The sequence below is a fragment of the Centroberyx affinis genome, unplaced genomic scaffold (genome assembly GCF_046629955.1).
Source record: "Centroberyx affinis isolate AG114_WGS23_722 - 3 ecotype Tasmania unplaced genomic scaffold, CSIRO-AGI_Caff_v1 ptg000926l_1, whole genome shotgun sequence".
NCBI classification, from domain to species: domain Eukaryota; kingdom Metazoa; phylum Chordata; class Actinopteri; order Beryciformes; family Berycidae; genus Centroberyx; species Centroberyx affinis.
In genome coordinates this window covers 11,457-38,398 of record NW_027279505.1, presented here as the reverse complement: position 1 = coordinate 38,398, position 26,942 = coordinate 11,457, and the positions used below count along the sequence as shown (strand labels likewise).

General features: G+C 43.0%; 1 protein-coding gene across 1 annotated transcript; it reads right to left on the bottom strand.

The window, feature by feature from the left end:
- Positions 1-430: 430 nt before the first annotated feature.
- taf1c (TATA-box binding protein associated factor, RNA polymerase I subunit C) lies at positions 431-24,487 on the bottom strand. The gene is given in 16 exon segments (XM_071521779.1): positions 431-2,111; positions 3,557-5,049; positions 6,045-6,182; positions 7,547-7,745; positions 9,156-9,177; positions 9,179-9,282; positions 10,173-10,323; positions 11,476-11,544; positions 13,649-13,766; positions 15,288-15,419; positions 16,606-16,850; positions 18,873-18,940; positions 19,728-19,823; positions 21,897-21,946; positions 22,121-22,229; positions 24,101-24,487. Coding segments are annotated over 16 exon segments (3,363 nt in total). The 5' UTR covers positions 24,227-24,487; the 3' UTR covers positions 431-1,868.
- Between the last annotated feature and the right edge of the window lie 2,455 nt (positions 24,488-26,942).

Genomic DNA, 26,942 nt, shown 5'->3' with positions numbered 1-26,942 from the left:
ACAGAATGACGACTTTTACTTTTCATACTTCACTACATTTTACTGCTAATACTTCTATACTTTCACTTAAGTAAACTTTTGAATGCAGAACTTCTACTTTGAATGAAGTTTTTTCCCATTATGACACTTTTACTGCAGTAAAGGATTTAAAGACTTTTTCCACTGCTGAAAATCAGACTCATTATCTGGAGGTTTTCACAGCAGCACTTTTCCTCCTGCAGGATTTGAACCTCATGATGCAGAAACAGATTACAGGAGGATTATACAGCAGGTTTATTTCCCAAGCCCCGCCCCCAGCTCAGGTCAGGTGACCAGACCAGACCAGACCCAGCAGCAGAGGTTTAAACGACTGAAAAGCTTCATAATGTCGGTCTTTTATAATGAGAACTCAAGCTTTCTGTTAATTGATATGTATTTTTATTGAGGCAGTCAGCTGAGTGGTTTGATTCTGTTTGGAAAAGCAGATGTATGAATGTCACACACACACACACACACACACGTTTATCACAGTGAGATGTGATGAATTTCATTTCATTCATTCATTTACCAAACAAACAGATCAAACAGTCTGAGTGTAGGAATTCAAACATTTCCACCAACACCAAGTCCTGCTCTCTGAATTATGCAAATATTTCACAATCAACACAATCCTGCATAGTCACACACACTGTTCCTCAAGGAGCATGACACACACACACACACACACACACACACACACACACACACACACACACACACACACACACACACACACACACACACACACACACACACACACACACACACACACACACACACACACACACACACACACACACACACACACACACACACTTTGGAATATTATCATTAAGAAGGCACACAGACACTCAGGATGTTAACACAGCAGATGAAGCCACACAACATCAAGAAATGTTAATAAATCCATCTTGCTCCTACCAAATCTGTTCATCTTCCTCCTCCTCCTCCTCCTCCTCCTTCTCCTCCTGCTCCTCCGACCCTCAGCAGCTTCAGAGTGTCTCCAGCAGAGCGGCCGTGCTCAGATGGGACAGTCCCGCCCTTTGCCCCCTCAATTAGATCCTACTTTTTCTTGTTCATGGTTCATAGATTCATACATTCCAGGTAGGGAATCCTGCAGGAGATCCTCTGTAAACGTCCTGCTGAAAATCCACATGTGGAACTGACAGATCTTGACAGCTGCATAGTGACTGATGTCTAGTTTCATGATATTTTTAGTCAAATTCTCTCCCTGCACTGGCAGATAATCTGCTGGTTTCAGTAAATTCCACTTGATTCATGCCAATATGACTTTTGTCAAGAAATCATCATAAAACAATGAAGAAAATCTGGAAATAAGAAACCTGCCCTAAGACAATTTCAAAGTAAAAGTCCTGAAACAAGTTACATTATCCTGAAAATAAGAAAGTGACATTTGTTGGAACCGGTAAAATTATCTGCCAGTGCAGTAAGTAAAAATCCTAAAATAAGTTTGATAAGATGATATAAGATAAAATAAGTCTGTCAGTATGTGATCGGGTCTTTTGGTCGGGGGGGGGGGGGGTCGGGGCAGCGGGACCCGGCTGAGCATAATTCACTAAGGTTGGGAAAATATAGAAAATGAATATGATCATTTCCGGGTCTTGAAAAGGTTTGGAAAACAGCAGGAAAACTACGGAAATATTCTCAAATCTCGTCTCCCCACTTCCGTTTGTTTGTCTTTGTCTTCTGTGTTAATTCCTCACAGCAGGAAATCCAAAGGAAAACCGTCCCAGAAACAAAAAGCACCAATCAGAATCCGTAAAAAAACAGACGAGTCAGACAGTCCGACTCGAGCCTGAAGACCGGACACAAGGCGACCCGACCCCGGATCAAAATCCCATACGAGACTTCTTCTTCTTGGGCTGCGACGACTGCGACGGCCCCAGTCGCCCCTGTGAACCCTGGGAAAAGGAGAGAGACTGGGAGAGACTCGTTCTGGGCAAAGCATCCTGGGACATCTCGGTCCGGAGGCTCCTGTGGAGGCCGGGCTGGGAGGAGGAGGCGGCGGCGAGCGGCGGCTCCGGGTCCAGGCCGCCCTCCTCCAGGAAGTAGCTCTGCTGCTGCAAGGGCTCCTGGGAAAACACAACGCAGCCTCATCATCACATTAGGGCTTATTGTCATTATCAATTAATCTATGAATATTTTTGATTAATCATTTAGTGTAAAAAATAACGACAAATGCCACAGAGGCCAAAGTGAGTCTGACCAGCAGCAAAAAAAGACCCAAAATATTCAAAAATGAGATGAAAGAGAAAAGCAGCAAATCTTAGCATTTGTAAAGCTATAACCAGCAAATGTTTATTTTTACTGATAAATGACTAAAATGATTGATAATAATCGATTATCAAAATTATAATTGATGAATTTTCTGTTGACTGACAGTGTCGATTGGTGTCTAGCGCTGAAACGATGTAACACAACATGATATAACTTTCATCACAATATGTCAACATATTTTTTTGTATTTTTTATTTATCCTTTATTTAACCAGGTGAGTCCCACTGAGATCAAAATCTCTTTTTCAAGGGAGTCAACAGTCATCAGCAGCAGCCAATACACAACAATGACAAAGAGCAACAAGACAAAGACACAACAATAAATAACATAATAATAATACATTATCACATTATGCAATATCCATTTAGCATGACCTATATAGTATATTGTGTATATATAGTATATTGACACATAGTCACTATACTGTATATCATATGTCGTGTTGCCATCACACACTATATCACAATGTATTATCTAATGTGACTGGAGAACAAGCAGCTGTCAGCAGAGAGCAGCTGAGTCAGCTTGTTGTGGTGTGGCTGTAGATCCATTCAGTAACGTTCTCAGTAAAAGTGAATAGTGTGATAAGGTGGATTTGTTTCCAAATGTAGGTTACTGTGACACAGTAAACTGTCTTGTCTTTAGCCCTAGTCTCTACTCCAAAACATGAAGAGTTGGAGCTTGAGAAGAGTCAGCTCAGTTAACCTGAACAAACTGTTAGCTAGCTAACTAGCCAGCAAACACACTGATGTTAATGTCAACATGCTAACGCTAGCTGCTACTAGATACGTTAGCTAGTGTGCTAATCAGATGTGTTAACAACAAGACAGTGATGTTAGCTGACCAGATGCTATGGTTAGCTAGCTAACAAGCTGACATTATCTAAACACTAAATCAATCAGATGGATCAGTGATGAAATGATCAGTTCAGTCAGAAACAGACAGAAATTAACCGTCTGTTCAATTCTGTTGAGACAGAAACACAGTCAGCTGTTCACAGAGCTGAGGACCTCCAAGATGGCCGCCAGAGGCTGTTATACTACCTGGAAGCTCTCTATACAAACTGTGTGAGTGAGTCAAAGAAACCTCAAGAGTCTTATAAAACATCTCAACCCAAAAGATAAAGAAAAAACAACAAAAAAACAAAAACAAATGGACACATGAATGAAGTGGCTGAACGTCATCACAACTCGTCACAGAGAAGAGACGAACAGAGCAGACAGCACACTGCGTAACGTACCTGAGGCGCAAACAGAGAACTGAGGTAGTCCTCCGCCGGGCGCTTGGCCTTCCGCTGACTCAAAATGGCCGCCGGGGCGGAGTCGGGTCGGGGCGTCTGGGAGAGCGAGCGGGAGCTGCCGGGAGGAGACAGCAGCCACCGACCGGGCTGCTGCTGCCGCTTCTGAGGCGTGGCGGTGGGCGTGGCGGTGGGCGTGGCGGTGGGCGTGGCGGTCGGCGTGGCGGTCGGCGTGGCGGTTGCCGTGGCGCTGGGCGTCAGGGGTACGGGCGTCACGGATACGGGCGTGGTGGCTCTCGGCGTCCCGGGCTCAGACCAGACGTCCAACCGGGACAAGAACCCTTCTGTGTCCGACCACGCCCCCTGACTCGCCGCGGAGGACCAGCCCGCCGAGTCGGAGAAGTCGTCCATCTCCGACTGGTAGCTGACGGACGAGGTGAAGCTGCCGGAGAGCTCCAGGCGGCGTCCGGCCCTCTTCGCCTCCTTCTGCCGCCTCCTCTTCCTCCTCAGCGCCTCCACCTTCTCGTCCCGGTTCAGCCCCAGACGCTCCTCCCACCAGCTCCTCCACGCCTCGTCGCTCCGCCAGGAGACGGCGAGGCGGCGGCTCAGCTCGTCGGGCCAGGCCTCGGCGTCCACCGGGTTCGGCAGCGGGACCGTCGGCTCCCGCCTCGGGCCCCGCGGCCGCTCCTCGTCCCCCGGGTCCCGCCCTCCGCCGTCCGCCGGGTCCAGGATCCGTTCGGTCGGGACGGCGCGGTGCTGCGGGCGGCGGGGGCGGGGCTTGTTGTCGCGGCTCTTCTGCATCAGTTTCTGGAGCCAGCGTTTCCACGTGACGAGGGCGCCGCCGCTCGGCCTCGCCGGACCCCGTCTCTCGGAGGGATCGCCGCGACTCGACCCGCCGCCGCCGATGTTTTCCTCCGCCGGCCGATGAGCGGCAGCTTCCTCGGTATCATCGGTCCGGTTCGTCTCTCCGGCCTCCGGTAAACCGGTCTGATCCGGTTCTGGATCGTCGTTGACAACGACCCGCAGTCCCAAACGCTTCAAGCTGCGACGCCTCCCTCCTGACGCCGACTCCTCTGAGGACGAATCGGACGAATACGCGTTCCTTCCTCTTTGTCCGGCGGTCCATCCGCCGCTCGCAGACCGCCGCTCGCTCTCTTGTGTTTCGGCTACAAAGTCCCGCAGCGTGGCCCCCTGAGTCGGCCCGATGGCGTCCTCCTCGCTGGACGTGTCCGAGATCAAATGCAGCCGCCGGGAGGCCGGGAGCGCCGCTCGCTCCGCCGCTCTCCTCTCTTCCTTCGGTCTCGGAGCTCGCGGAGAGCCGGGCTGAGGCGGATCCTCCTCCCGTCCCGGTCCGGCCGAGTCGCTCTGCGCCCGCTGAGGCTGCAGGACCTGGTAGAAAATGTCTCCTGCCTCCGTGAGCTGGACAACACAGATACACTCCTCTCCCTCTCCTCCTCCTCCTCCTCCTCTCCCTCTCTGGTGGATACAGGTCAGACCTGGCAACACACAAAAAAAGGTCAGCTACATTATGTGTTTATTACTTTCTATAAAGCCCCAGAGCGTTATCACAGTGCGGTTCTACCTGCTGAAACCTTGTCCTGAGGAACTTGGGTTTTCTAAGTTAGTATTATCTTTTCAGTCAATTCTTAAAAACACACTTTTATAGTCTTGCTTTTATGTAACTGTTTTTGATCCTGCCCACTTTTAATCTTTTGTGTTAACTGATTTAATTATATGCATCAATTTATTCTACTTTTAATGTATTTTCTCTTGCTCGTTTTGTAATCCTTCATGTAAACCCTGCTTTTCAATAAGTGCTATATAAATTTGTTGTATTATTGTTATTATTACTCTTACTAGTAGTAGTAAATCAGAAGTCACACACACACACACACACACACACACACACACACACACACACACACACACCAACGTTCCAAAACATTTTCCATTTCAAAAGCCAGACCTTTCCCTCAACTTGGTCACTGGATTTGAAGACTTTGGTCAGTGTTGAACATGTTTTCTGCTGATAGTGATCGGGCAAAATGACCTAGACCATATCACTGGAGAGTATTCTGCACTACAACTAATATAATAATATAATAAAACGACAGTAGCTTTAAGACGACATAAAATGAGCAGCCATGTGGACCAGGACTGAACAACCTTCATTTTCCAAACATTTGTTATTGTTATTCTGCTCAGTTCTCTGTCAGCTCATATTGACAGATGGGTAACACTGTAGAATAAATAAGAACAGTCATCCAAACAAATCAGATATGAGCAGCAACTCAGAACTGAGCATGAAATCCTGAGGTGTGAACGCAGCCTTAGAGTGTTTCCAAACCTGTGCAGGAACCCTCATATACACACACACACACACACACACACACACACACACACACACACACACACACACACACACACACACACACACACACACACACACACACACACACACACACACACACACACACTCTTCCCGTCCCACCTGCTGCAGGCTGGGCCAGTCTGCTGTGTGCGACGTCCCGGCGATGAGGGATCTGGACAGGAAGGTGTTTCAGACTGTCTGTGGGTCTCAGCAGGGCCTGAGGAGGACCACGACTGACACAGGCCTCCGCTCTGCCACCTGGACACACACACATACACACACACACACACACACACACACACAGACACACACGGACACACACACACACACAGTAGTAGTATCAGTATTCACTGAACTCATTAATTCCAGTTCAACTGAGGAGTTGGAATTTGAAAAAACCTTCAGGAAACAGAATAGGAACTGAACTGGAATTTCACGAACTTGAATTTAATTAAAAATGAAATTCTGTTAAGTTCCATGTTTTCTAGTTTGTTTTTTTTACCACATATCTGAGATTACACAGTGTTATGTATTATCAATACTGAATATCATAACATGTTAAAGGAGCCTTTCAGCTGGTGTTTGATGCAGAACAGGTGTATACATACTGTACATACATTATGACTGAATGTGTTTGATCTGTTGAACTGTCTTTTATCTGATTCATAATGTTTTGATTTATAATGTTTAGAGTCGAGACAAACTCTCTCAGAAGTGGAATTTCTTGGAATTTAATGGAGTTCAGTTCTGTTTCCTGTCGTTCACATTCAGTTCACATTCTGTCTCCTCACAGCTGGGAGACTTTCACACTCTGCTGCAGGAGCTGGACTGACTTTAACATGAATCCTCAGTTCAGTTCCCGACTGGCCCGACCCTGGCAGTAGCTGTAGCACTTTTCTATCATATTTTACCTGTCAGTTATTAATACAGTGCCACCTGCGTCCTTGAAGCTGTGAGCTAACCGTTTCCTTCCCTGTGTTTGCAGCCTGTCTGTTTCCCAGCATGCTCTTCTCAGTGGAAGCAGGTCAGTGTTTCAGCTGGAGGCGGATACAACATCCAGATGACATGAAGACGCCTCCAGCTGCTCTGACAAACAGGCTGGAATCCAGTCAAACCTGTTCATGTGGTTTTATAAAGGACTGAACCTGACCTGTTACTGTAATCTGTGTTACTATGTCAATATGCAAATGAGTTAAATATGCGGAGCCAGTACATATTTTTATTTTATGTACTGACTAAACTTAACTTGTCTCTAGCTCCTTTAGCCTTGGCTCCTTAAGCCCCGCCCCCTTTAGCACTAGCTGCTTTAGCCCTAGTCTCTACTGCAAAACACTGAGTTGTAGCTTGAGAAGAGTCAGCTCAGTTAACCTGAACAAACTGTTAGCTAGCTAACTAGCCAGCAAACACACTGATGTTAACGTGAACATGCTAACGCTAGCTGCTACTAGCTACATTAGCTAGTGTGCTAATCAGATGTGTTAACAACAAGACAGTGATGGCTAGCTGACTATCTATCTATTCAGGTTGTAGTTTAGAAATACAATCTGCTGCTGTTGTCCAAGAGCTGTGGCCCTCCAATATGGCCGCCAGAGAGCACATGGCGTCTGCCTCCATTAACTGACCTGAATACTGAAGCATGGTGATCTCCTGAGAACTCTGGGAGCCCAGCAGAACCTTGGTGGTATTAGCCCCACCCACCACAGAAGAGGAAGAGGCGGGGCCAGGAAGGACGTGGGCAAACATGGGCGGGAACTTCATCATGTGATCCCACTTGAGCATGGGCATACAGGGGAAGCGCTCGTCCATGATGTAGGCCGAGTACTGGGAGAGAGACAGAGAGAAAGAAAGGTTTTCTGATTAAGTGGATTGAAGATTTTTTTTTTTTTCCCAATCTCAGTTTTACTGACTTACTTAACCCTACTAAACCCTTACTTAAGATGACTGACAGAATGTATTTTGTATGAGTTTTACATGGATTCTGGGACTGGTTTATATTATATAAAAGTTTATATTGGTTTACATTTCAAGGAAGAGCAAGCAGTCTTTATTTATTAGATGGGTAGTCTGACAAACCTTTGCAAGATCAGGTGCTTTATTATCTACTAAATTTAGATAATGTATTTATTTAATTTATTTTTTTGTTTATTTGTAAGGACAACACACAACATTTCTGTAAATGTGTCAGTGTTAGCCAGCTGGCTAATTTTCAACTGCAGATGTTTTAAAACCTATAAAGTAATAAAATTTACAGAACGAAGACAACAAGACACCATAGAGACAGCAACAGCAACAAAACAGGAACTCTCAAGACCTTTAAAGACTAGGCGTCACTTTTCATAGGATCAAGATCTTTTTTGTCTCGTCTTTCTCTGATTCAACCTCTCCATACGGCTGACCGCAATATACTCTTGAATTGTCGTGGTATTTGAGGATTGAAGCGCTCATGGTTTAAGTTTATCTACTAGAAAGGCACACATTGCGTCTTCCACAACAATATGAACTCAGACTGCTGTAATGTGGACTCTGGTGTTCCACAAGGCTCTGTTCTGGGCCCGCTGCACTTCTCCATCTACATGCTACCGCTCAATTAAATTATCCGTAAATTTGGAGTTAACTTTCATTGCTATGCTGACGACACTCAACTCTACACACCAGATTTCCTGAACCTTAGTAGCAGTAGCCCTACCCAAGCTTTCTTCCATATGTTTTTCCTGATGAGGTTTTCATGAGAGTTCTTCCTTGTCCTCAGTTGAGAGTCTAAGGTTGGAGAGTCACGTCTTCATTTATCGCTTCATATTGGGGGCGTTGTGAAGCCCTTTTAACTGTGATTAAAGGCTCTACAAATAAACTTGACTTGCCTTGCCTTTTTAAATTTAAGAAAAGATGTAGTCACTAAAAACTTAATCTTAAGAATTTTCTTAACTTTTTTCTAATTTATTTATTTAAGAATACATATAATAAGAGATCAAATTCTATTTTACAAATATTAAAATAAAATAAAAACATTAAAATATATATATATATATCTTACAAAATTCTTAAACTGTTTCTTAAGAAAGTTCCCAAGATTTCCTAAGAAAGGTTTTGTGAATCAGGTCCCAGATCTCATTTTGGAAGGAAACACTTGAGTTGTAGACAATAGGACACTGCTGTATTATCATTTTAATTATTGTTATTATTATTAGTAGCAGTATTAGAAGCTGTATTCATTCATTAGTGATAGCAGCATACCTGTGTGGTGATGAGGTGGTGAAGGAGTGGCGTCTCCCAGGTATCTGGACAGGATGACTCGCTCTCCACTTCTACAGTCTGAAGTGTTACCGATACGAAACAGAGTGTGGCTGACAGCAGAGCTGGCCTGGAGGAGGAGGGAGGAGAGAGGGAGGGAGAGAGAGAGAGGGAGAGAGAGAGAGAGAGAGAGAGAGAGAGAGAGAGAGAGAGAGGGAGGGAGGGAGACAGAGAGGGAGGGAGAGAGAGAGGGAGAGAGAGAGAGGGAGAGAGAGAGAGAGAGAGAGAGAGAGAGAGAGAGAGAGAGAGGGAGGGAGGGAGGGAGGGAGGAGGGAGAGAGAGAGAGAGAGAGGGAGAGAGAGAGAGAGAGAGAGAGAGAGAGAGAGAGAGGGAGAGAGAGAGAGAGAGAGAGGGAGGGAGAGAGAGAGGGAAGGAGACAGAGAGGGAGGGAGGGAGGGAGAGAGAGAGGGAGAGAGAGGAGAGGAGAGAGGAGGGAGAGAGAGAGAGAGAGAGAGATGGAGAGAGAGAGAGAGAGAGAGAGAGAGAGAGAGGGAGAGAGAGAGAGAGAGAGAGAGAGGGAGGGAGAGAGAGAGGGAAGGGACAGAAGGAGAGGAGGGAGGAGGAAGAGAGGGAGAGAGAGAGGGAGAGAGAGAGGAGGAGAGAGGGAGGGAGGGAGAGAGAGAGGGAGAGAGAGAGGGAGGAGGGAGAGAGAGGGAGAGAGAGAGAGAGAGAGAGAGAGAGAGGAGGGAGGGAGGGAGGAGGAGAGATAGGGAAGGAGACAGAGAGGGAAGGTGAGAGAGGGGAAGGAGAGAGAGAGGGGAAAAAGAAGGAGGGAAGGAGAGAGTGAGGAAAAGAGGGAAAGAAGAGGGCAGAGGAAAAGAGAAAGAGGGGAGGATGTGAGTTTGGGAAACATGTTGGGTGTCAGAATGTCTCTGCACTTCTACCAATCTTTAATTCTCATAAATCTATTGTACTTGGTGAATAAAGTGACTCTGCTTCCTTCAGCAGACTTCATCCCACTGCGGTGCGTCTCACCCTGATGTCGGTGAGCTCCACGCCCGTCCGGTCTGCGTACACCATCACCCTCGGGTGGGCGGAGAACTCGCACCATCGCCATGGAGACTTGGCGTTGAAGTACAGGTTGCTGTCCTCCTCACGGAACTTCTGCATCCTGACGGGACGGAGAGAGAGAGAGATTTAGATCATTTATTAACCGATTTACATACAAAAAACCCCCCAAAAAACAAAACAGTGCTGAACAGAAAACAAAAGGCATAAATACAGATTAAAAAACAAAGAGAGAGCAAACACATTTCCCTGCTTGGTTAGAGAGAACACAGCCAAGCCATACAGATTATGAGTTATGAGCTTATGAGTGGATGTCCATTATATTTGGTGGACAGAACAACTGATTAGATTTTGGTGGTGATCTGGATATGAGATTTCCTCCATTAGACGATTATTTTTTTTTTTAGCCATAACTATGAAGCTAACAGAGAGAGAGACTGGATTCTAAATCCTGAGTGTTTCAGGGTCAAGAAGTCGATTTGACTTAAAGTTGGGACTGATGTGTTTTGGTGCAACGGCAAAGTAAGAGAAAGGTTTGTCATTGGTGGAGGTCTGCGCTCTCCAAGTGTCTTCTAGTCCAGTGGTTCTCAACGTGGGAGCCGGGGACCACCAGGGGTCCTTGAGGGGGTTCCAGGGGGTCCCCAGCAAATTGATGAAATGTTAAACTTAAGCATTATTTCAAGTATTATTTCATGAGTTAAGTTAACACAATTAGAGAATGCAGATGAATGACTATTTTACTGTTATCTCTATCGACAATACAGACAGTGAATTGTGGACAAAATCATATCTAACAATAAAAATATTCTCAGATTTGGGTCTGAGAGAAAAATCTCATCAAATGGGGGTCCGTGGCCCTAAAAGTGCACAAAATTAGTGGTCCTTGATATAAAAAAGGTTGAGAATCACTGTTCTAGTCCACTGATTCTCAACCTGTTATCATATCCAGGACCCTAATTCAGCCCACATCAGAGCCACAGACCCCCATTTGATGAGATTTTGTCTCTTGGATCCAAATCTGAGAATATTTCTATTCAGACAAAACAGTCATTCTTCTACATTCTCTAACTGTGTTAACTTCTTGTAAATGAAATAATGCTGAAGATTAATAATTCATCAGTTTGCTGGGGACCCCCTGGAATCCCCTCAAGGACCCCCTGGTGGTCCCCGGACCCCACATTGAGAACCACCGTTTAGTTTATCACATGTTTAAAACAAACACCCCCCCCCCCCCCCCCCCACTCCTCTTCCTCACCCTTTGCGCGTCCAGAGGTTCGCAGCTCCGCTCTCACTGGCCACCAGGACTTCACCTAGGACATGAGGACTGACAATACAGGACAGTGTTAATTTACTCTTACTGTGTGTGTGTGTGTTGGTGTGTGTGTGTGTGTGTGTGTGTGTCGATTGGACAAATACATTGTTTATTGGAGACTGCCTAAACGCATTGCCAGTGGAAATTCCCTGCTGATTTTTTTTTTTTTTTGCTGATATAAATGACCTTGATATTTAGCTATGTAAGAATCAGTTTCCCACGGCGCTTACCAAGAATAAAACACCTTGCTTGACTGGAACACCCCTAAAAAAACCTCCATAATATATGCGTTTATTTTAATTGAGACTAAAGCCATGTTGAAGAAAGGGTCTAAGGAAAATAATGGGAAGGGAAACCACTTGTAATATAGAAAGTAAAAGTTTTTTCAAGCTTAACACTGTAAAACTCCTCCTCAGGCAGCAGCTACGACCTGAATAGAGTTTCTTACTTTCTGCATTACAAGTGGTTTACTTTTCCCATTATTTTGCTCAGTATTATATAATATTTGGCAGTTTTAGTTGTTTTCCACCTCTTTGCCTTTCTAGTCTCAGAGAATATCACCCGGTCGAACCACGACACCTGCTGGACAAAACTGACACTGACACATCAGGAGGAGATTTTGGGAGTTAACCCTCCTAATTATGTTCAAATTAACAAATGCCATTTATGTTTGGGGTCAAACTGACTCCAGCAATTTAACCCTACAACCAAGTGTTACCCAAGTTTCACCTCAGAACATCAGCAAGTAACACAGAGCAGTTCGTCAATACTGAAAAAACACCAATAAAAAGTAAACAAGTCATCGAAATAGTCTTTCAAAGAGCTGAGACAGGAGCTCAATGGCAGAAAATCTTCAGGTGAGATAAAACTGAAAGAGAAATGGTTTAGAGGGCTGTGTGTGTGTGTGTGTGTGTCTGTATGTGTGTGTGTGTGTGTGTGTGTGTGTCTTTATGTTATGGGCCCTAAAGCATGGGAATGTTTTTGAAAGTTAAAATTGCATTCCCTCAGTATCAGTCAAAACAAAGAGAAAGAAAATGTGTAAAACTTTTAGTTTTTTTTCTCTGGTTTTATAAGTTTATTGTGTTGTGTACAAAGTGTGTACAAGACCATGAAAATGTGTCATGTTCAAACTGTAAAATGATTACAAGTTTTTCCCCTGAAATTAGTAAAAAAAAGTCATCAAGTATCAAGGTGGAAAAATAATGTTAATTATGTTTTTAGAGACGTTAAATGTTGAATGGGGTCAGCAGTGGGGCTGAAAGATATTGACAGAAAATCGAATTGCGATTATTTGACAGAATATTGCAGTTGCGATTTCAACTGCGATTCACATCATCACAATTTTTTCTTGTCGTTTATTTTTTAGAACTTTAAAATTGTTTAAAAAAAAAGTGATTTTGTTAAGAAAAGTAGATGTCAATGTACAGAATTTACGTTTCAGTATGATGAAAGATTTTCACCATTAATGTACTTAGAATACCTGGAGCTCTAATATAGCTTGTTTAGAAATCCATTTTGGAGCCTTCTCTCTAACGCATTTCTCTCTTTCCTCCCTCTCCTTCCCTCTCTCTTCTTATTTATTACATATTGCAGCCTCTGCAGTTTAGAAATTGCATAAATTCATATTGCGATTTCAATTTTTTAAAAACTAAATGTTCAGCTCTAGTCAGCAGGACCCCAAACATAACAGGAGGTAGGGCTGGGCGATAATTCAATATTATCGTTTATCGTCTTTCAGTGGAATCATATCGTGATGATATGAAGATATTTTAATATTGTGACACACATTTCTGCTGTCTGAATTGATGATGACAAGCAAATCTTACTTAAAAACTCTGATAAAATGAGGTATGGTAGGAATATTATTTGAAAATTTCTGTTTTGTTTGACATCACACCTAACATCACCATTCGGTTCAATGAGATGAACATTAATTTGATTATTTAACGTGATTTTGCATACATGAACCATATCGTGATATATATCGATATCGAGAAAAATCCTTATGATTATCGTGATATCGATTACAACCATATCGCCCGGCCCTAACAGGAGGGTTGAGCTCACAGTGCAGACAGCCTGTGTGTACTGAGCTCTTCCGGTGTGAGTGTTGTACCTGACGCTGACGCAGCAGGCCGGCTCTCTGCTCTGAACCACCTGCAGCAAACGAGGTTCCTCCGTCTCACTGAACCTCCAGACTCCACACAGGTGATCCGACCGCACCGCCACACAGCCTGCACACACCCAGCACACACCCAGCACACACCCAGCACACACCCAGCACACGGTCACAATCCCTGTATTGTTCGTTCTTTTCATATTCAATTGAGAATCCAAAATCAGAAAATGAAAAAAAAACGAATCTGATGAATCTGATACCAAAAAACAAATAACGGTTTGCTTTTCATACGATTTTATGCTCAGAGAACTTGATTTTGATATTCAATTTGTCCGATTTGTGTGAAAAATCAACAGAAGAAGAAGAAGAACTGGGTAGTTAGCATGAGCAGTGATAGCCACCATGGCTGAACAGACAGAGAAAATTGCTCCCGATGGTTTATTGGTCAGATGTGTCTGGGGCGGGAGCAAGAAAGTAAATACAGGAAGAAGGTCCTGAGTTCTGGACTAGTGCACATTGCTATGCAACATGGAGCAACGGCAGAGTTGGCATTTGCTCTTAACTGTTGTAATTATCTGGGCAATATACCAGGCAACACTGGACCAGCAGAATGCAGAATGCACTTTGAGGAAACGTCTTGAAAATGCTTCACTGCTTCACACTTTGCAAAGAAGACGTGCTTCCTTCAGACGACTGAGCAGAACCAGGGAGCTGATACTGAGCATGTACACACACACACCTGGTCTACAGGAGCCGTGTAGCTCAAACTTGCGGAGTAAACTGAGTACACCTGGTAGTCGGGTCGGATCGAGGTCGGGTCAGGTTCCCGCCACGAACGAACCGCTCCAGAGTTCGTTCGGGACCGGACCGAGACCGCCTCCTCTAAAGGGTCTCGGTGCGGTTGGTTTGGTCCGCACCCGAGTGAGATTACTGTGTTCACACTAGGGCTGGGCGATATGGACCAAAAATCATATCTCGGTATTTTTAGGCTGAATGGTGATACACGATATATATCTCAGTATTTTCTACAAAGTGGGCTAAATGTTCAGTTGTAAGTAGTAAAATTAAATATCACAATATTTTTGACCAAATACCTCAATATTGATATTGCGACAATATTGTAGGGATGACTATTGGTGCTTTCACAAAATAGTTACACAATGATATTTTTGATAAATAATCATCAGTAATGTGGATATAATGACTAAGTGGGTAAAGGCAAATAATAGAACAGCTAGAACAGTCTGGTAAGTTCAGAAAATGACATCACTTTACTGTAATGCAGCCTTTAAAACCAGGAAAAGACACTTATGCCATATCACCATATTACCATATCCAAAATCTAAGACGATATCTAGTCTCATATCACGATATCGATATAATATCGATATATTGCCCAGCCCTAGTTCACACCTGCCCAAAGGAATCGCACCAAGGGGGAAAACCAACCAGAGTCTGATTTAACCGGACTAAAAGCACAGGTGTGAAAACGGCCTAAAACAAGCCCGTGATATGAGACTAGATATCGTCTTAGATTTTGGATATGGTAATATGGTGATATGGCATAAGTGTCTTTTCCTGGTCTGAATGGAACTGCAGTTAATAAGAGCCTCTGTGTTTTCTTGGTGTTTCTCACAGTCGCTGAGCAGGCAGGCGGAGCTGATCTGCCGGACCGGGCCTCTGAGCTGGAAGCTGAAGGGTTTGTTTCTGTCGGCGTCCAGACAGACAGGACCGCCGCTCTGCTGCTGCAGCGCCACCCTGTGGAAGTCTGAGGTACTGCGTTAAGGAGAACCTGCACCCACAGCTGGAGGGGGGGATGGGGGGATGAGGACCATGAAGCAGGGAAAGACAGGGGGACAAAAAACATAAGTCTGAGAGAGATTTAACCCCTCGCACCCCGACTTTCCCCTTAAGTACCTTCAAAGTTAGAACTTTTTTTTCCCCATACTGTACAGCAACGTCTCATCCATATTCTGTATCTGCTGTTCCAACACTGATACTGAGTGAAATATTCAAATACAAAATGCCATGTTTTTATGGCTGCACTAACCCTTCCCCTGTGTTTCAGCATGACATATTTGGTGTCTTTGGAAACCTTTGGATCTTGACCAGAAGTTAAAATAAAGTTCTGTGGGTCTCAACATGCGTTTGTAATAACGGCCCCGCAGGTGAAATCGTGGGGTTTGAACAGTTCATCACATCCAAGCCAGGGTCGTCTCTTCAGATGCATCAGTTCAGTCTCACAATAAGAAAGCTTTAACTTGTTAAAGGCTAAAGGGGAAACGAAGGGTAGGGCTGGGCGATAATTCAATATTATCGTTTATCGTCTTTCAGTGGAATGATATCGTGATGATATGAAGATATTTTAATATCCTGACACACATTTCTGCTGTCTAAATTGATGATGACAAGCAAATTTTACTTAAAAACTCTGATAAAATGAGGTATGGTAGGAATAGAATTTGAATATTTCTGTTTTGTTTGACATCACACCTAACATCACCATTCGGTTCAATGAGATTAATTTGATTGTTTAACGTGATTTTGCATACATGAACCATATCGTGATTTATATTGATATCGAGAAAAATCCTTATGATTATCATGATGTTGATTTCAACCATATCGCCCAGCCCTAACTAAGGGGAACGCATCTGGATTCAGAAAGTCCAACTTCAGACTTTTTAAGATCCTTAAATTCTGCTTGGAGTTGAATTTCAGACCAATTCAAAAACCAAAATAAAGAACCAAAGCTGTCAACAGCAGCCTGTTTCTGAGCTAATGAGAGTTCAAAAATTATAAATTAAACTATAAACGGTCAGAACAGACAAGACAGCAGGAGGTGAACATGAAGTCCAGCTGTGTTGAGTCCAGCAGACAGGATGCAGACCGAACCACCGACTCTGATCTGGATTCATCAGACCGTGAGCGAGCCTGAGCCGGCTGAAGGATACTGAGGCGGTCCAGGCCTCGGCTCCCGGGGTACAGGAGGCAGCCGTGTCCCGGCTCGCCGTGCGCGAAGGGGACGAAGGCCAGGGCGCCCCCGGTGGCGGCCTCGGAGAACAGCAGCCGCTCCCTCTGCTCCGTCAGCTCGTCGAACAGCAGGCGGGCCAGCAGCTCGGGCGGGACGTCGTGGACCGCCTCCGACAGCAGGCCGCCGTACGAGCCCATGGTGCCGGACAGGTACGAGAACTCACACCTGGAAGAGAGGAGGGAGAGAGAGGGAGAGAGAGAGAGAGAGAGAGAGAGAGAGAGAGAGAGAGGGAAATAAAACACACCAGCTGAAACAGGAAGATTAAATGTTTTTAAAAGGGATAAAATATATACAAAAGCTCCATTTTATTAGTTTCTGAATGTTAGGAAGCTCAGATCTTGGTGGATGATGAACACAGAACTGAAGAAAACTAACATGTTAAACTTCACTTTAAAGGAGAATGTTTTTAAAGGACAAGGACAGTGGGATTTGACTGGAGTTTCTGCTCGTTTCCAGTGTTCCATCACTGTAGATGGTTTTCCAGCTTTTATCACATTAGGAGGTATTTGATATTTGTCTTGTTTTTTTTTCCCCCAAAGTAAATATTTTGGAACAAACTCTGTCTAAATATTACGAGTTTCTCCCAGGAAAGAAGAGAGCAGCAATTTTAAAAACTGTAATTTTGTGGACTAAATCTGGAGGAAGAGTCTTGCTTTGGTTTGTCTGTTGGCCTGACTGGGTGGTGATTGACAGGGGGCGGGGCCTAACCTAACCACAGAGAACGATAGCTATTGGTTGAAAGATCTGAAGTGGAAATCAGAGAAGCAGAAAGTGGAAGTGTGAACAGAATTTGGTTCAAAGTTTCCAGTCTGATCTCAGTGTAGGGATATTTCTCTGTGTGTCTCTCTCTCTATCTTTCTCTCTCTCCTTCTCTCTCTCTCTCTATCTCTCTCTCCATCTCTCTCTCCTTCTCTCTCTCCATCTCTCTCTCTCCTCTCTATCTCTCTCTCTCTCTCTCTCTCTTTCTCTCCTCTCTCTCCTTTGGTATGTCTGTTGGCCTGACTGGGTGGTGATTGACAGGGGGCGGGGCCTAACGTAACCACAGAGAACGATAGCTATTGGTTGAAAGATCTGAAGTGGAAATCAGAGAAGCAGAAAGTGGAAGTGTGAACAGAACTTGTTTCAAAGTTTCCAGTCTGATCTCAGTGTAGGGATATTTCTCTGTGTGTTTCTCTCTCTATCTTTCTCTCTCTTTCTATCTCTCTCTCTCTCCATCTCTCTCTCCTCTCTCTCCATCTCTCTCTCTCCTCTATCTCTCTCTCTCTCTCTCTCTTTCTCCTTCTCTCTCTCCTTTGGTATGTCTGTTGGCCTGACTGGGTTGTGATTGACAGGGGGCGGGGCCTAACGTAACCACAGAGAACGATGGCTATTGGTTGAAAGATCTGAAGTGGAAATCAGAGAAGCAGAAAGTGGAAGTGTGAACAGAACTTGTTTCAAAATGTAAAAGTTTCCAGTCTGATCTCAGTGTAGGGATATTTCTCTCTGTGTGTCTCTCTCTCTCTCTTTCCATCTCTCTCTCTCTCTCTCCTCTCTATCTCTCCATCTCTATCTCTCTATCTCTCTCTCTTCTATCTCTCCATCTCTCTCCTTCTCTCTCCACCTCTCTCTCTCTCCTTCTCCCTCTCTCCATCTCTCTCTCTCTCTCCTCTCTATCTCTCCATCTCTCTCTCTCTCTCTCTGCTTTGGTATGTCTGTTGGCCTGACTGGGTGGTGATTGACAGGGGGCGGGGCCTAACGTAACCACAGAGAAGGATAGCTATTGGTTGAAAGATCTGAAGTGGAAGTCAGAGAAGCAGAAAGTGGAAAGTGTGAACAGAACTTGGTTCAAAATGTAAAAGTTTCCAGTCTGATCTCAGCTCTCTGATGCAGATTGTTCTTCTCATCACGGTGATTGATTATTGATTATTTACCGACTGAATCAGAGTCTCCAGCTGTTTTCTCTGCTGTTAGGATCTGAGAGGTTTGGAGAAACTGATCTGGAATCAGCAGGTGGTGCAGCAGGTAGAAACTGTCACTATTAACATTAAAGGGATGGGAAACGTAAAAAAAAAAAAATGAGCCAAAAAAAAAAAAAAAAACCCCAACCACACCGTCTTTGACCTTTAAACCTTTGTGTATCCAGGCAGAGTTTCCACTGCAGAACAGGACAGGATCAGATCTCAGGTCAGCTCTTTCGGCTCCACTCACTTTTTATACTTCAGTCTGTCCATGCAGTCCTTCACCCTCCACATGTGAACCGCGTCTCTCTCATGCTTCTGAAAGACAGAGAGACGTTCTGCTTCACGCTTCATCTCATCATCTGTATCGCACCACACAGATATTCTTCATTTAATCTAAAATGCAGGACGATCATCAACACGAAAAACATGTTCAGTGTGTTTTTAGAGCGCTACGAGTTTAAAAAAAAAAAAAGGGGAAATCTGCACTCTCACATTTATTTTACATTCAAATATAAGACATGCAGTCAGCCTACGGGCGAAAAGTCTTAGCATATTTTTTTATTTGAAATGTAAAATGTTAAATAAATCAATCAAGATATCTTTTTTTTGAGAGTGCAGATTTCCCTTTTTCTTGATTCTTGAATTGATTTGAAATAGGGCTGGACGATATGGTTCGGAATCAATATCACGATAATCCTAAGAATTTTTTTCGATATCGATATATATATATACGGCTCACATAAGAGAAATCACGTTAAATAATCAAATTAATGTTCGTAATATTGAAGCAAATGGAAATGTTTGGTGTGATGTCAAACTAAACTGAAATTTTCACATAATATTCCGACCATACTTCATTTTGTCTGAGTTTCTAAATAAAATGAGCTTGTTCTCATTAGTTCAGACAGCAGAATTGTGCGTCTCGATATCCCAAAATCACCAGATCATCACAATATAATCCCACTGAAAGACGATAAACGATAATATTGAATTATCGTCCAGCCCCAATTTGAAATCCTCTCTCTCTCTCTCTCTCTCTCTCTCCCTCTCTCCCTCTCTCTCTCTCTCTCTCTCTCTCTCTCTCCCTCTCTCTCTCTCTCACCTTCTTTCTCCCCGGTCTGAAGTGGAAGTTTTCCCCCAGAACTCGACTCATGCAGCTGAAGGCGTCCTGCTGATGGTCCAGGAAGAAGTTCTGCATCTGAAACACAAAGGAAAGGAAAACGTGTCGAGAAAACCTCCGTGACGCAAAACACACAAAACACACAAAACACACAAAACACACAACACACAACACAACACAACACAACACACACCGTCCTGGAAGACCAACCAGCAGCAGACGGACAGACACCAGCCACAGATCGGTTTCAGCAGTGTAAGTTAAAGTCCAGTTCAGTCAGGCTTCATCCACCTCAGGCCTTCAGGCTCGGTTCAGATCTACTGCTCATGTCTGATCTGTCTGGATGTCTGTTCCATATCTACTGTAGCATGCAACTCACATCCCATAATGATCTGAACGGACAGCAGATGAGCAACAACAACGACAACAAAAGACTACAGCTGTGACCGGAATCGCAAAATGATATTGTGGAATGATTTTGAGGGCGCTACATATTTCCCACAATGCACTGTGATATCTAGTGAACAAGCCCGGTCACTAAAACGGTGAAAGTACCAGAATGCATTGCGAGTCTGTCGTCACCTGGCCGTTACCAAGCAACCGAGCTATAACCCGTCTGTGGTTTTATAATAATACTCAAGTAAAGTACAAGTATCTCAAAATTGTACTTAAGTACAGTATTCGAGTAAATGTACTTAGTTACTTTCCACCTCTGGTACTAAGTATAAAATGTCAACCTCTTTTGCACATCATATTTCTGCTATGTTATGTTTACCTTTTAAACTGATTGTATGTCTGCATTTTTTCGTTGAAAATTAATAGAAATCTGGTAAAAAAAAATTAAAAAAAAGTATAATGGGGGTGGACTGTCCCTTTAACTAGAGATGCACCGATCGATCGGCCGGTGACCGGAATCGGCCGGTTTTCAGCTGATCGGCCATGACCGGTGACCGGCCGATCAGTCTCATATATCCGATTCTGTGCCGGTCAAATTTAAGACAACAGTAAAAACTCCGCTGTGATGCTTACGGACCGAGGCGCTGACCGCATCACTGTCGTGCCAATAATGAAGGTAACGCACACCCTCGAGTGTAATTGCGATTATACAACAGTTACCAACAAAATAAAAGATATAAACAAAATGTATTCATATTGTGGGGCAATTCGCTCTCAAAATAAAAAAGGGTTTACTACTCCAGCAAGTAGGCGGAGCCTTAGTAACGACCTAGCAACAGAGACGATTTCTAGTCCCTGTTGAGTCAGCCAGCCAACTTGAGCTAATGCTTTCTAGAGATCGCGGGATTTCCCAAACTGAATAAATACCACACATATAAACACAAAACTGCCTTGCTAGCTCAATCTTGTTGTAACTAAGATATCTGCTGAAAAAAATAATTTTTCCATGGACAGATTTAGCTACTATGTCCGCGAACTTCATATGTATTTTTAAGCTAGTAGCGCCGTGTCACCGACTCACCGGACAGCTGATGGATGGCAGAGCGTCTGTAACATCAAGGCTGAACAGAGTTAACGTAGCGTTATATTTAAATATATTGTATGATAATATGGCGGAGTAATATTTAGTGATGAGCACGGCTAGGTGTGCTGTCATGCTGATTTGATCACGTTCTAAATGTCTAGTTGATCTATCAGATTGCTTGGTCGGAACTACCTGTTGTATAATAGTCCATAATAGTAATAGTCCGTGTGTTGTTATATAGATCTGTTGCACCTGTTTTCTTTCGGGAAAGTATAAAGTGGGATATACTGCAATTCATTTTCATTTGGATTTTATTTGTTCAAAAAAGCTCTGTCCAGTAACCTGGAGCACTTTTTTATTTTGAGATTTGTTTGAGTGAGAGTGAGAGAAGGTCCTGTAACCTGGTGCAGTTTTGGAGAAAATGTAAGTTATTAATAGTCAATGTTTTATTATGAACATACAATTGAATTTTAATTTTCCATTAAAGAAAAGTTACAAAAATGTTTGTGTGTGCTGTCAATTATCGTTCTTAGAAAGATAATCGGAATCGGCCAAAATCGGAATCGGCAGGTCAGACTTTTAAAAAATCGGAAATCGGAATCAGCCAAGAAAATTGCAATCGGTGCATCTCTACCTTTAACCCTGTGAGTGGAGTGAAGCTTTGCTCTTACATGCTGTGTGAAGTCCAGAGGGTCCGGGGGCGTGGCCGGCCACGGGAATGCTGGGAAAATAAATGACAGACAGGAGTGAAAGAAATGTCAGAGAGGAGACTCGGGATGTGATGAGAGGACACTGTCTCCACGGCAACAAGCCGGCGGTTTGGAGTCTCTGCACCGGGACAGAAGGAGACGGGACGTGTCGCGGAGCAGAGGGGGACCCGGTGTTACCGACTCACCGGCTTTGGGAGACAGGAGGGGGAGCGGCACCGGCTCGGTCGGCAGCCATGTTTCTGCTCCCACTTCATGTCTGGAGGCGAAGGACCAGCTGGAGAGACGGCCGGAGCGCTGACACACAAACAACAACAACAACAAACTTCATCAACATGAAGACAGACGATGTCACGACAAACCTGACTCCACTAGGGCTGCAACTAACGATTATTTTCATTGTCGATTATTTTCTGGATTAATGGATTAGTTGTTTGGTCTATAAAATGTCAGAAAATGGTGAAAAATGTGGATCAGTGTTTCCCAAAGCCCAAGATGACGTCCTCAAAATGTCTTGTTTTGTCCACAACCCAAAGATATTCAGTTTACTGTCATAGAGGAGGAAAGAAACCAGAAAATATTCACATTTAAGAAGCTGGAATCAGAGAATTTTGACTTTATTTTTCTTGAAAAATGACTCAAACCGATTAATCCATTATCAAAATAGTTGGCGATTAATTTAATAGTTGACAACTAATCGATTAATGGTTGCAGCTCTACACTCCACTTCCTGAAACTTCAGCTCAGCATGACGGACTTGTGTGTCTCTTCTTCTGTGGTGTTCACACTAGTTAAGAACACATGAAGAAGCAGCTGAATATGTTCTGCTAGGCTTTTTCCGTCTCCTTCTACCCATAATCCCTTGTGTTTTTGACCTCAATAAATGGGAGACTGAGCGGCTCAGATTCTCTCTTCCTGCTTTTCTCTCTTCTTCTTCTTCTTCTCTTCATGAAAAGGTTCATCCAGCTGTTTGTCTGCAGAGTGCAGTTCACCACCTGGTTATCCATCACAGCTCTACAGACTGAGGGAAATCACTTAAACTCTCTGTATAGTTAAAAAAATAAATAATAAATAAATAGAAAAAAATATATAATTCATTTTTGTTTATATTGGTGACTGTTTACCTTATAATAAATACAGGGTGTTTCATTTAGTCTAAAAATAGAATAGATTTGTGTTTACACTGGTGGCTGATTGATTACCTTTTGATACAGACAGGGGTTTAAAATGAAAACGGTTTCTTTTTGAAAACAGAATTGATTGTTGTTTATATTTGTCTTCTGATAAACACAGGGGCTTCAATTTGTAGCTATGGACGCAACGGGTCACGTGATTTTTTTTTTTGTTCGTAGCTGTTTCCCTGATGATAAAGACAACAAAAAATTTGTTTTTTTTTAAGAATATATTTGATTTATATTGGTGGTTGTCATAGTTTACCATTATATTTACCAAAACATAACAGTGAGAATAAATATTTAGGATGTCACTACTTTTATTGATGCTTTACTGCTACTACTACTTTAATTTTCTTCTATCTTGTGGTTTCATCCTTGCTTTGTGATGTTGACTGTCTGCTGGAAAACACTTTCAGCTGCTTCTCTGCATGAAAGATGCTACATATAAAGTTATTATTAGTATTATTAGTATTATTATACAGCTCTGGAAAAAATTAAGAGACCACTGCAAAATTATCAGTTTCTCTGGTTTTACTATTTATAGGTATGTGTTTGAGTAAAATGAGTAAAATGAACATTTTTGTTTTATTCTATAAACTACTGACAACATTTCTCCCAAATTCCAAATAAAAATAGTCATTTAGAGCATTTATTTGCAGAAAATGGTCAAAATAACAAAAAGGATGCAGTGTTTTCAGACCTTGAATAACGCAAAGAAAACAAGTTCATATTCATTTTTAAACAACACAATGCTAATGTTTTAACTTAGGAAGAGTTCAGAAGCAAAGAAGAGCAAAGAAGAAAGGGGGGGGGGGCGGTAGTTTACCTTTGTAAATACTAACACATCTATAATCCGACTCAGCCTGCTGTCTATATGTAGACTGCCATGTCTACTGTACAGTCTGTGTAGTCTGGTTTGTATGGTATATTTTTATTCATGTCTTTAAATAATAAGTGCTGATGTCGATGTTGTTGTCTGCTGTCTGCTCTCACCTGTGTGTCTGCAGGTCGGACCGCTCCATACCCGCCCCAGCTCCCCCCCGAGTCCTTAAACAGCGAGGCTGGCGGCCCGGAGTTGAAAAAAGCCGGATAAAGCTGCTGTGGGAATCTGAAATCCATCGTGTTTGTGCGGTTGGAGAGTCCGTCTATCTGCTGCTGCTCAAAACAAGTCTGAACATGTTGTCCCGGCTCGGCTAGCTAGCTAGCCCCGTTAGCTACAAGGACGAATAAAGGCGTTTTCCCGACTTTAGTCTCCATGACACTTTCTCACCGAGTCACACGGAAACATACACACACCGACACAAAAATAACGGGCCACAGATACAGGGATTACGCTAAAAATCGTCCAAAAGTCCTCAGTGTATTCCCGATGAGACAACACGTGTGAGACCAGCGCCCGGAAACGACATGTCAAGCTAGACAGTGTTACACATGCCACTTCCGGTCAGAACTTTCAAAATAAAACGGCCGCTGTTACGATCGTATTTTTATTTTCTTTTTTCACCATCATGCCCAGTTGAAAACTAGTTGGCCGGCTCATGGAACATTTAAACTGTAACGATGAACTTGTTTATATATATACGGTATAGAACCTCCTTGGCCCTCTGTGTTAAAGAGGACTGGACTGGTCTTGCGTTTAAACTCCCGTCTGTTACCCAGAAACACCGCGGGGGGGCGCTGTGAGCTTTCTGCTCCGGCAGATCCGGCAGTCTGTCACCGCTGTTTTAATGCATCAATGTATTACACACACACACATTTGTTGTAGTTTTCAATTGGGCATGACGGTAAAAAAGCAAACAAAAAAACCCCAACACACACATTAAAAATTCAAATTGAAATGGAAAGATCTTGTGTCAAAAAAGGTGTCTGGATATAGACGATATATCGTTTAATCCAGACATGTAAAACCTTTTTTGGTCATAGTTTGGTCAAATCATTATTTGACAAAAGGGCAACATTTCCAGCCTACTGGATTTTCTGCATTTTTTATTTTTATTTCCAGAATGTATAAATAGCATTTTGAATTAATTCTCCAGTTAACGTTAAAACATAGAAATATTAGCCTAGTGATTCTTACATTAAAGTATAAGCCTAGTCGCCTCTGTATTTATTTCCAGCTATCACTGAGTTAATTGACTATTAATTAACCATTAATAAGCCATGTATTATTTTATTTTTTTTGAGTGGAGATGACAAAAGGTAGAAAAGTTTCTTTCTCTGGTGGAAATTTTTCCACTACCTTTTAAAAGCCCCCTCACCCCTCCCATTCCTGAAAAAAAAAATCATAATGGTGGAATCGATGAAGAAAGCGAGTAAACGTGTTAAACTAGTAAACTTGCTACCTGCCTCTTCACTTGTCATTGTGGGACATGTGACCTTCAGCAGGAGAAAGATCTGTCAAAGTGAGACTGGCAGTGGACGTATCTCTTTGTTGGGCGGGGAGAGACAGCGAGCGATGAGTTTATTCACAAATCTGTTGCAGTTTCTGTCGCCCTCTAGTTTAAGTTTAAGTTTATTTTATTTAAAGCTACACTAAGCGTTTTTTTCTAACCACTAGAGGGCGACAGAAACATAAACATATAAACATATTATATTATGTCAATGGTAATCATACAAAAACGCAACATTATGTTAACGGGCTGGCTAGCTAATACTACTGGTTTAATCAATTCCCGCTGCCTCTGTCGGAGCTGGTGTCACGTTCATGCACAGTGTGAACTTTTGATGCGAGCACAGTCAGTCAGACTGACGTTAGGTTCCAGTCTTCTCCTCTGCGTCGATGCAGCAAAAAAGTAATGTCGCAAAAAAGGACATATCCCTCTGGAGCGGAGAAAAGAAAGAAGAAGAAAACAGAAGATGAGAAAAAACAGAAAGATAAAGGTATGTTTGCATTACAGGTGGGCGTCTGGGCCATATGGCAAAAATATCATATCACGATTTTTTTCAGGCAGGATCACGTTATCTTGTTACAGGTTCCTCTGTTCATTTTATGTCATTATTTAAGTATTTATTTAATTTATTTATTATTGTCTGTTTTTTACAGACAGAAGGAGGTACTGTTTATCTAAGTTATTTGATTTTAATTGTTAGTTGATTGTTGTTCTGCACTTTTGCATGTCGCAAATTTTTTAAAACAAAAGCTATTAATGTGGTTCACTTGTTTACAGTAAATGCATTGTCTGCTGGTTTATTTTGTTACTTTTCAGTACACCATGTTCAGTATGCCTCTTAGTACTGTATCACTTTGAATATTAAAGCGCAAATTAACACCAGACCACTCTTGTGAGTTTGCTACCTTTTAAGATTAAAAACCATAGAAGGGTAAAAACATGCCAAGCTGACATTGGTATGATGTAAGCAACACAGCTACTACTAATAAAATTGATAATGGGTGTGTTAGATTTACAGTAGGTGTGCGAATGATCAAGCATTGACAATAGTCAATAGTATTGGTGGCGCTGAGGCGGTGGGGGGCCCCCAAATCAAATTCTGCTTAGGGCCCCATAAAGGCTTGGGCCGGCTCTGACGGCAGCCCTTTAGGACAAACTGTGCAGAAAGGCTAATTGCTAAAATAAATGTACCTACGGAGAAATATCGCTGGTTACCAGTCTCACCTGTTAGTTTCAGGATTGGTTACAGGGTCTGAAATCGCTTATTGCAGGTTTAAGAAAGGGACAGATCACATTAATAAACATAAGAACTTGGTCAGAAAATTTCACTTGTTGCAGCTTTAACCTCCTCTTCAAAAACCAACACACAGACAACACCCAGGTTCAGGAACACGGTTTTACACTGGCTGACAAATTGCCAAGGTTACTGCAAATGAAAGTCAGTT